This window comes from Trypanosoma conorhini (genome assembly GCF_003719485.1).
Source record: "Trypanosoma conorhini strain 025E chromosome Unknown Tco_14.4_contig_00461, whole genome shotgun sequence".
Classification (NCBI taxonomy): domain Eukaryota; phylum Euglenozoa; class Kinetoplastea; order Trypanosomatida; family Trypanosomatidae; genus Trypanosoma; species Trypanosoma conorhini.
In genome coordinates this window covers 5,417-15,341 of record NW_021704548.1, presented here as the reverse complement: position 1 = coordinate 15,341, position 9,925 = coordinate 5,417, and the positions used below count along the sequence as shown (strand labels likewise).

At 66.5% G+C, this 9,925-nt stretch overlaps 5 protein-coding genes across 5 annotated transcripts, besides 8 other annotated features; all 5 read right to left on the bottom strand.

The window, feature by feature from the left end:
• Positions 1-324, bottom strand: Tco025E_06666 (putative dihydroceramide synthase; the record flags this gene model as incomplete). Its single annotated transcript, XM_029373541.1, has 1 exon — positions 1-324. A coding segment is annotated over one exon (324 nt), but the record flags the coding sequence as incomplete, so codon positions are not given.
• Positions 325-377: 53 nt separating this feature from the next.
• Positions 378-421: a sequence feature (A-rich).
• A 184-nt stretch (positions 422-605) lies between these two features.
• Positions 606-641: a microsatellite.
• Positions 642-769: 128 nt separating this feature from the next.
• On the bottom strand, positions 770-1,861 carry Tco025E_06665 (uncharacterized protein; the record flags this gene model as incomplete). The annotated part of the gene is made up of 1 exon (XM_029373540.1): positions 770-1,861. One exon carries the CDS (start codon positions 1,859-1,861, stop codon positions 770-772), a length of 1,092 nt encoding a protein of 363 aa, XP_029226372.1.
• A 55-nt stretch (positions 1,862-1,916) lies between these two features.
• Positions 1,917-1,941: a microsatellite.
• A 430-nt stretch (positions 1,942-2,371) lies between these two features.
• Positions 2,372-2,396: a microsatellite.
• A 190-nt stretch (positions 2,397-2,586) lies between these two features.
• Tco025E_06664 (cullin-4B) lies at positions 2,587-5,397 on the bottom strand (the record flags this gene model as incomplete). Its single annotated transcript, XM_029373539.1, has 1 exon — positions 2,587-5,397. One exon carries the CDS (start codon positions 5,395-5,397, stop codon positions 2,587-2,589), a length of 2,811 nt encoding a protein of 936 aa, XP_029226371.1.
• Positions 5,398-5,686: 289 nt separating this feature from the next.
• Positions 5,687-5,713: a microsatellite.
• Positions 5,714-5,984: 271 nt separating this feature from the next.
• Tco025E_06663 (uncharacterized protein) lies at positions 5,985-6,974 on the bottom strand (the record flags this gene model as incomplete). The annotated part of the gene is made up of 1 exon (XM_029373538.1): positions 5,985-6,974. One exon carries the CDS (start codon positions 6,972-6,974, stop codon positions 5,985-5,987), a length of 990 nt encoding a protein of 329 aa, XP_029226370.1.
• An 812-nt stretch (positions 6,975-7,786) lies between these two features.
• Positions 7,787-8,599, bottom strand: Tco025E_06662 (uncharacterized protein; the record flags this gene model as incomplete). Its single annotated transcript, XM_029373537.1, has 1 exon — positions 7,787-8,599. One exon carries the CDS (start codon positions 8,597-8,599, stop codon positions 7,787-7,789), a length of 813 nt encoding a protein of 270 aa, XP_029226369.1.
• A 447-nt stretch (positions 8,600-9,046) lies between these two features.
• Positions 9,047-9,069: a microsatellite.
• A 701-nt stretch (positions 9,070-9,770) lies between these two features.
• Positions 9,771-9,793: a microsatellite.
• A 108-nt stretch (positions 9,794-9,901) lies between these two features.
• Positions 9,902-9,923: a microsatellite.
• Between the last annotated feature and the right edge of the window lie 2 nt (positions 9,924-9,925).

Below are 9,925 nucleotides of genomic sequence, written 5' to 3'. Positions count from 1 at the left end.
GAGACTACGCTGGCTGGTGAAGCGGACCGCGATGAGCACGACGGCCCACAGCAAGGCCGGCAGCAGCAGCTGCGGCAGCGCCGAGGCGTCCCACCCGGCCCCGCCCCAGCCGTTCAGGTGCACCTGCAGGGAGACGGGGTTCGTCGCCAGCCACCACAGCTGCTCTCTCGTGAAGGTGAGGTCGTTGGCGTGCCGGTCCGTCGCGGGGTCGCCGGTGTGGTTGTAGCGCGACACGAAGCCGTACGCGTTGGCGCGGTCAAGCGGCATGGCGTACATGTTTGCGGGGAGGCCCCTTGTGCCCTCCGCGACGTCAAAGGCAGCCATGGCTCCTCTGCGGCGACTGCGCTTCCACCGCCTCCCGCCGAGCCTCGCTGCTTTTTTTTTGTTTCTTTCTTTTGTGTATTTGTGAGTTTGTGCGTTTTGCCTCTTTCGTGCTGCTTCAGTTGTCCTGGGGCACAGCGCTTGCCACACGCATGCGCAGGGAGAGATGGAGCGAGAGAAATAAACGGGGAAATATGATGTCACAGTTGTGAGCACGTCTCGCCCGCACCAGCAGCTTTTTGCCGCACGCTGAGGCGTTCCAGAACGGGTTGCGGCCGCCGCAATGGTGGCGGGTCGCGGCGGGGTGGTGGTGGTGCTGGCAGGCGCCAGACAACAGGCCTCAGTGATTTTGCTTGTCCTCGCGCCGCCGCCTGCAACGGAGCCAGGTGGGTGATCCACGGCGGGGCGTCATTAGGGCGCCGGCGTCGTGCTCTTCTCCGTCGGGGCCTCAGAGGGCGGCGGAAATGGCCGCCGCAAGGGCGGCGGGGGAGAAGAGCTTCAGCCACGGCAGAGAGCGCGGCGGGGGGCCCTGCGGCGCGTAGCAGAGCTGCCAGCCGTACACCCAGGCGAAGGCAGAGCCGAGGCGCAGGTAGTCCCCCAGCGTGGCGGCGATGAAGAAGAGCTCCTCGTGGTGGCCCCCGCGCGTGCCCGGGGCCGCGGCCTCCGCGTCGTTGGACTTCTGGTACCGCAGGCGCCCCCAAACCTCGGGGCTGTCGCTGGCAGCCGCCGGGCCACCGGCCGTCTTTGGGCAGGCGTACGCCAGAAGCACCTCGCACGCCTCACCGCCGACGCACGAGCTGTCGCAGTCGCCTGCTTGGTTTGCGGCCCCGTACAGCGCGGCGTAAGGGGCGTACGGCGACAGGAGGAAGAAGCGAGCGGGGTGCGGTGCGGCGCCGCCCGTCCCCCTCTGCACCCCCTCTTCCTCTTCCTCCTCATCCTCATCCTGCGCGGTGGGGGCCCGTTTCGTCGCACGCTGACGACGAAGCATCTCCCTCGCCGCAGCCGCCGCAGCCGCGGGCGGGAGCTCTTCCGTGACCTCCGCGATGGCCTCGATCGCGTTGATGCATATCGTGGTGAGCGGGTGCAGCGGGCGTGGCGTGGCGCTGCCCGGCGGCCTCCCTTCCCCCTCGCACAGCTGCGCGGCGGGGAGTAAACCGCCGAGCACGGAAAACGACTCGGCGGCGCTGCTGACGCCCATGTCGGCCAAGAGCGTGAAGAGCACGGCGGGGAGCGAGGGCTGCGGGGCGGCGCACGGGCGCCTCCGGCGGTGGGCCCACTCCTGCCCCGCACGCCGCAGCGTCGCGATGCTCTTCAGCGTCCCCAGCGTGCCGTGCCGCAGCAACGTCTCCACGCTGCTCGGGGGGAGGAGGTCGGCCAGCGCCCTGCGCTCCACCCCCGCCTCCGCGCGGCGAAGGGCGAGGAAGAGAAGCCCGTGCGCCTTCGTCAGCCGCTGCGCGGAGGCCGCGAAGAGGGCCGCGGCGGACGCCGTGACGGAGAGAGCGACAGTTGCGGGTTTCTGCTTCCCGGCCTTCGCCTGCATCGCGCTCCACCGCCGCTTCTTCCCTGCCGCCGCACCGTGACACTGAGCCGCGGCGACACACACACACACACACACACGCAAAAGGGGTGCAAGTGGCGGGAGAGACGGATAAAAGTGCCAGGAAGGAGGCGGGGGGAGGCGTCTAAGCCCTGCTTTGCCCTCTAGTAGAACACCACGGCCGAACAAAAAGGAAAGGAAAACCACAACGCCAATAATAACAAAAGTAAAACACACCTTCATTTTCATCTTTTTCTTATACAGCGGAGAAGGACCTCAACAGGCTCATTCCACGAGACAATCGCACGCCCAGGGCAAACGCACACTACTCGTAAAGAAAAAGAAAACACACACACACACTGAAAAAATGGGGGAGTGCTGGGCGAGGCGTTTGAACCGCCCCGCGCGCGGAGCGGAGACGGCCGGCTCGAGGGGCTTTGGGTGACGCCGCCAGCGCCCAGCTCTCTGCGCAAACTCTGCAGCGACGCACCGAAGGGCAAATAGTTTTCACTGTTGTTTGTTTGATTGTTTGCTTGTTCGCAGCAAAAAAAAAGCAGAAAAAAAACGCACAAGACAAAATAAAATAAGCACGTGTGGCTCGACCATTGCCTCTCGCAGAGGCCCAGAGCGCCGCTGCGAAGGCAAACGCCCACCCGCCCGCCCGCCTGAGACTCTTCGGGCTGCGATGCCGCGCCACACACATCTGTCGCCCAGCACGCGGCGGCCCCTCAGGCCTTGTAGAAAAACCGCTGCTTCTGCAGTGGGTCACGTGCGACGAACTCCTTCTCAATCAGCGTCTCCAACGCCAACTTGAAGTCGCTGTTTTTTAGCTCAAACTGCGGGTTCTGCTGCTGCGTCGCAAGGAAGAGCTCGTCGTAGAGGCAGTTGCGCACGCGCTTCATGTGCTTGATGATCGCCGCCTTGATGGAGGCGGAGTGGGAGAGGCGCGCCTCCCCCGCGCCTGCGCCGTGCGCCTCTGCAAGGGCCACAACCCGCGGCGGTTGCTGCAGGAAGTGGTAGCGCGTCCGGGGCGAGGTGAAGGCGGCGTTCAAGGCGAGGCACTCCTCCTCGGCGCCCGCCTGCAGCGTGAAGAAGCCGTCACTGAGGAGCCTCCTCACTCCCCGCTGCAGCGCCGGCTTCTCCTTGCCGGTGCGCTGGGCGAGAAGCGTCCAGGTCGCGCCGGCGGCCCCCGCCTCGCCGAGGCAGTGGAAGATGTTAAACAGCTCCAGCGAGCCCACAATGAGCTTCGTCGCCCGCGGGTAGGCGACGGTGAAGCTGACGGTCTCCATGGAGGTGCGCAGCCACACCACGCGCCGCCCGCTGTGCTCTGCGTGGTAGGCGAGCGCAAACGCATGCATCGCGTGCCGCAGCGGCGGCGGGGCGTCCGCCAGCACGGGGTACACGGGCCACGCGCGGCGGGACAGAAGCCACAGCGTGGGCCGCACAACAGCCGGCTCTTCACCGGGCTCCTCCTGCGGCGCCCGCGGGTCGTGCGCCGCCGCTCCCGCCTCCACGTCGAGGCACATCTGAAGCATCTGCCGCACGCTGTCGCGCTCCAGCGGGAGCAGTTTCTGCAGGTGCTCGCACACCGCCCTCTCCGCCTGCAGCTTCTCCCGCCGCGCCTCCGCCGCGCCTCCCCCGCCCTCGCGTGCCCGCCCCACCGCGTAGGAGAGCAGTCGGTAGGCAAGAAGCTCCTTGTACAGCCGCAGGTAGCGATCGGTGGCGGCGACGCATTGTGTGAGTCGCACGGCCGACAGGAACTCATCCTCGTTTTGCAGCGACACCGCCGCCACCGCCCCGCTTTCACGGCCTCCCTGCAGCAGGTACGTCTGCAGGCTGTCGAGAAGCGTGTCGGCAAACACATCCGCGCCCCGGTTCCGCCGCGGGTGCACGAGGGCGTGTTTCACCGCGCCGTAGAAGCAGGCCACGGCGCCGCCGCCGCCGCCCTCGTGCATCCGCGCCCCCAGCGGCGGCGCCTTGCACAGGATGAGGTGGAACACGCGCTCGGTCCGCAGGAGGTAGGCGAGGAGCCGCGGCCCGCGCTGCTCTGCAGGGACGCCGCCGCCGCCGCCGCCGCCGAGGAAGTGCTCCACCGCGGCGGTGAGTCGCGCCTGCAGCAAAGCACGGAGCACCGCCGCCATCGCGACGTGCCCGACCTCCCGCGGGAGTTCGTCCGGCAGCGCAACGCCGGGGCCCGCCTGCTCCCACAGCTGCGGCGTTCCCCGCGGCGGGGCTTCCACGCAGGCCATGGCCTGGGCGACGTCCAGCAGCAGCTTCAGGGGGCCGCGCGCCGCACCCGCCCCGGCGGTGGCGTCGAGCGCAAACAGCTGCTCAACGAGCCGACGCAGCGTCACCCGCAGCAGGTGGACGACGTAGCAGTGCTGCAGGCCAGCTGCGGCGGTGTCGAGGGGCTCGTGCGCGGGGGCGTCGTCGCCGGGCTCCCACAGGAACACGAGTTTGGTGAGGAGGCCCTTCACGCTTGCCTCCTCCACGCCGGGCAGCTCGCGCGTCATCGCGAGCTCGCTGCTCCAATACCGTGGCCAGGCCTTGACGAGGAACGCGTGGCGTGCCTCCGCGTCGGCGTCGGGGCGCAGCAGCGAGAGCAGCGCCTCCCGCGGGAAGAAGCTTCGGCAGCCCCGCACGACACTCTGCAGGACGGTGGTCACGAGCAGCCGCTCCGCACCTCGCGTGGGCTGAAGCTGGAGCTGAAGAAGCTCAGCTATGCTAACAATGGAATTCGTGGGTAGCTGCCGCCGCCGGCGCTGCTGCTGCTGCTGCTGCCGTGGCATCAACTGCATTGCAGGCAGCTGGGCGTTGGCGGCGGGGCGGTCGGGAGGCACCGCAACGACGACGTCACTCCCTGGCACGCCGGCGTTCCACGCACGCCGGCGCTGCAGAACCTCCATCAGCAGACGCCGCAGCACCTGTTGCTTCGTCTGCTCAGCAAGGATATACCTCACCTCCTCGTTTATCACGTCACCGCCGCCTCGCCTCCCAGCTTGCTGGCTGTTCGCCGAAAACAAAAAGGCAACGAGCTTGGGGAGCCGCTGCAGCGCCTCGCGCAACTCGACGGCGTGCTCTATTGCCCGCTCCACCCCTCCCCGCTCACTGCCCTGCGCCTGTGCGCCGCCGCCGTCGTCGTCGTCCATGTGCCGCTGCATCTCGCGAAACTCGTAGGCCACCACGCCCTTCACCCAGTAACGCAGGAAGCCGTCAATGTCATGCACGCCGCCGAGGGTGTGGAGGATGCACCTGTGCCAGCGCAGGTACTTCTCCCGCGCGGCGCAAAGCGAGTCCGCCTCGCTGCACCGCAGCAGCACCTCAAGGTTAAGCGTCACCGTGCAGAGCTCGCGGAGGGACGGGAATGCCTCCAGCAGACTGGAGGCACACGGGATGTGGGGCGAGAGGGCCTGCACGCCGGAGGCGTTGAAGCTGTCGCAGTCCAATGCGGCGTAGGCCTCCCGGAGGCGACTGGCGACAACCCCCTCGCACGGCCGCTCGCCCGCCTCCGCGGCGTCGCCGCAGGCCTCCCCTGGCATTTGCGTGCGTGGCTGCTATCCCTCCCTGCCCTGGCGGAGTTGCTGTGCGCCGCGAAGAGCTCGACCTCCCCCCAGCACCGGCCGCCGCGAACAGGGCGCAAGGCAGGGGAAGAGAGAAACTACTGCTGTGCCGCGGAGTGGGTGAAGGGAGGGAGGGGAGGAAGGTGCCACTTACCCTGCGTCCCCGCCACTGCGAGGGGCGGCAGTCACGTGTCCCCGCCGAGGAAAAACTCGTTATTATTATTTTTGTTTTGTTTGTTTTTCTCGCCGGGCCTGGCTGCCAACACTCGTGGTGGTGGTGGCAGGGGCGGTGGTGCAAGAACGCGGTCGCTGCCACAGCCGGCCGAGGCGGCGAGAGGAAGAGAGAGAGAGGGAGGGAAACATCACAAACAACGAACACACAATCAAAACAAAAACTACAACAACAGAAAATAAATACATAAAAAAAAGGAGGCAACGACGCGCCACGAACGCTACAGCGAGGTGAAGCAGACACCCACACGCATGCGCATTTTCCCCACGGAGGCCAATTCCCCCCAGGCACTGCGGCGGCGCCAGCTGAACTCTCGGCCCCTGCTCCCTCCCCCCTACGTGTCCATCGAGGCCCCCAGGTTGGAGTTCCCCGCGGCGCCGGGGACACCGACACTCGCTGGGGCCAGCGAGACTGCCGCGAGCGGCGTGTCCACGGCAACCGCAGCAACGGCTGGGGAAACCAGCTCCAGGGGCGCCGCGTCTCCACACGACGTCGTTGCAGAGAGGAAGAGGACGCCGCTAGTGCCCGGTGCCGCTGTCGCAACCGACGCCCCAATGGGCGGCATGTGCGGCGTGCCGTCGCTCTCGGCGCCGGCGGAACTCGTTGGGGTCGTCTCTGTACTACGGCCAGACATCGCCGCATCCGCCCCACACGTGAAGTGGCCCGTGCCGCCCGCATCTGGCGTGCAACGTCGCTGGGCCAGTGGCTGCGGCGGCCCGCCGCCTCTCGCTCCCTCGCCGCGGTACCCGCCACCCCCCGCGCAAACGTCGTGGGTTCCAGGCGCACCGTTGCGCGTGGGAGCTGCAGCCGCCGCCTCGTTCTGCTCAACGGCTCGATTTACCTCGCTGCGTGGCCACCGCCCCGCGTCCGCGGCCGCCTCGCTCTCCGGGGTGAGGGGGCGGCTAAAGCTCGCAAAGCTGGCCTCCCCGTGCGGCGATGCGCCCCCCTCGTCGCGCGGCAAATACGGCTGGGGCGTCCCCAAAGGCGTGCGTGGGGTGTCGCCTGTCGGGGAGGGCGAGGCCGGTGTGAGGGCGGGCCGCGGCAGCCGGGGAACGACACCGCCGCACGGGCGCACCACCGCGCCGGTCGCGACGAAGCGGTGCCGCGGCACCAGGGCGGCCTCCTCCTCGTCGCTGCTGCTGGCGCCGCCGCGCGGGTCATGTGCGTTGGCGGGCGCCGCACGCTGCCGTGGCTGCGCCTCCACCGTGGGATCCCGCAAGGACGCCCCGCGTCGCTCCTGCACCAGGCACCGGCGCACGAGGAGGCCCGCCGCAGCCACGGTGAGCAGAAAGAGCACGGCCACCACAACAGAAAGAGCAGACATCCCCGTGTGCCGCTCTTTTTGCTCCTCCCGATGTGTATGTGTGTGCCCTCTGCCTCGGCCGCACACGTGTGCGGCGGGCCCAAGCAGACGGCACGCGAGGAAGGCGGCGAGACACGCGCTCCCCGTGAGGCCAACGGCAGCTGTGCACTAAAGTCAAGCCAGCACCTGCACAGCAACACGCATGCATGTGAGTGTGTGTGTGTTTAGGGAGATGCGACGGGGAGGAGCCACACGCAGACACGCGCGAGTGGAGGCGGAGAGAAGGAAGCAAATGGCCGCGGAGGCTGGAGGGGGGAGGATGGTTCCGAAGCGCCTTGCGTGCGGCGGCCGGGGGCCACGAGCAGCCGCGGCGGCGCTGGAAGGAGTCACAGCAACCTCGTTGAGTCCAAGGTGAAAGAAGGCGCGGAGCCAATTGTGTTCGGTGAAAACGAAGGAACAGGTAACCAACCAACACGTAAACAAAAACGGTGAAAAGCAAGGAAGAAAAAAATAAAGGTGTAGTGCTTGACGCAAGGTATCCGACGCGTGAGTATTTTTTTTGTTATTATTCCTACGTGTATTTGTCTCACATTCCTCGGTTTTCTTTATTTTCGTTTTTTTTTTTGTCGTTGCATTAATTTGCGTCTATGCCTTTCGTTTTGCCTCCGTCTACGCGCCTCTCCCTCCCACCCCCACCCCCGCGCCTCGGCAAGCGCCACACGCGACGAATGTGCCTGCGGTGCGGCTGTACACGTGGGCGGTGCGTGGACGATGCCACACGCCTGGCGCGGCAGGAGAAGAGGGGGGGGGGAGGGAGAGGCGCGGGCCGCGCGTCAGTCCGGGGCCCGCCCGGGGCACTCGAAGCTCGGCCCGCCCTTGCGCTTGAGGAGGGGGGTGAGGAGCCACTCCAGCGTGGAGGTGTCGCGCTGCCGCTGCCGCCGCCGCAGCAGTTCCGCGTAGTCGTCGCCGGCGTCCGCCACGTAGACGACGGCCTCGTTCGCGGGGTTCAGCAGGTACGGCAGCCCCCTCCCGTAGAGCTCCTCCGCGTCCGCCAGGGCGTCCTCCTCCCGCATCTCCTCCTCCTCCGCCTCCTCCTCCTGCAGGTGCTGCAGCTGCTCCAGCAGGGTTCCCACCGGCTCGCTGCTGCTGCTGCGCCGCCCCCTGGCGCCGGCCCGCCTCGAGGCCGCCTCCACCAGCAGCTGCAGCAGGCTGGGCCCCGGCTCCGCCTCCGGGGGCGGCGTGGGCTCCTCCCGCAGCATGGCGACGATCTCCGAGACCGTGGCGCGCGTGCCGTCCCGCATCTCCAGCAGGGCGTCGCCGCAGTAGCTGCCGCGGTAGGAGCGCAGCCGCCGGTCCGCCAGCACCTCCGTGCCCTGCGCCTCGGAGACGAGGACGGTGCCGTAGGACGCCTCCCCGCCCTCCACTAGCTGATCGATGGCCTGCCGCATCAGCTGCCGGCGGGAGCGGGCGCGGTCGTTGTCCCGCATCGCCGCCTCCGCAATCTGCCGCTGCCGCCCCTCAATGACGCCATTTAACACCAACATCTGCCGCTGGCGCACCACAAGCGTGCACAAGAAAAAGACTACAATGCCAAAGATGAGGACGCATAGCACCACTACGGCGGCCCCCAGGCCACTGAAATCCATCGCGGACGTGTGCTGCGCGCGTCCCCCTAGTTCTCCAGCCTGCCTACCCCACAGTCCGCACACGCGTGTGTGCGGCCTCACTTATGCAGAGCTTTTCCACAACCCCCCGCCCCTCCCCGCGCGCGATTGCCCTTCCGACAGCGCCGCGGCCCGATCCTGCCAAGTACGTATGTCTATTGCTTATACGTACACCGATTCCCCCTCTACGGCGGTGGGCGCAAGTGGACGTCTAGGTGTATATGCTCCTTCTTTATCTGATGCGCTCCCACGGCGTCTCCCACGACCCTCCCTCCAGCGCGCGCACACAAACACGCAGGGCAGAGCAGAGAGCGAAGCAGGGAAAAAACAACAGCTGAGGGGGTGGGAAGGCGCACACGAGCCACGGTGCGTGGATGTGCGTCACGCAGGCAGCTGTGACGTGAGAGGAAGGGCGGGAGAGGACCAGCGACACACACACACACACACACACAAAATGGGAGAGTGAGGGACGGAAAACAAAGCCGGCGAAATATTACAAACAAGGCAAGAGGGGCCGCCAGAATGACAAGGCAGCGCCGCAGGGAGAGGCAAACGATGTGCACGCCGATACCCCCGCCCCCCCGCCCTCTACGTCGCAGAGACGCGCGCCGCACATTCCACGCATGTCCACACAACGGCGGCTCCGCACATACATGCCTCGAGACATACCGACCGGGCTCCCAGCACCACTACGCAGGGAGGAAAACTACACAAGGCTCCCACTGCACGCAGCGAGTACGAAGAGGTACAGGAAAAGAACCCCCCCAACAAAAAAAAACGAACAGGAAAACATATACAATATCGCTTGCTTCAGAATGTGCATGGAAGGCCACCCGCCGCGGTGCCGACGCGCGTGCAACAGAATAAGGAAGGGACGGAGTGGAGTTCATCTTAGACAATGTGAACATATAGAAAGAGAGGCTGCATGAGATATCATAAACAAAAAAAACGGAAAGCAGATATAAAAGGAGAGAGTGGATGCACAGCTTGACGGCCGCGGTGCCGTGGCATTCTCCACCCTCCCCTCCCCCCACTCCTATTGCGCCGCGTAGGCGTGCCTGCGCACAAACACAGCCAGACACAGACGGAGGCAAACGAAAGGCAGCAGCATAACGCCCTCGTCGCCGCCCGCACCCGCAGGAGTGGAGGGCAGCATACACACACACACACACACACGGCATCAGAGGCCCACACTGTAAACATAAAAAGAGAGGTGAGGGGGTGGATGGAAGGACCCCTGCTGCGGAGAGGGACAAACAAAAAAAGCACCAACAACAACAGCGACACGCACGCACGCACACACACAAC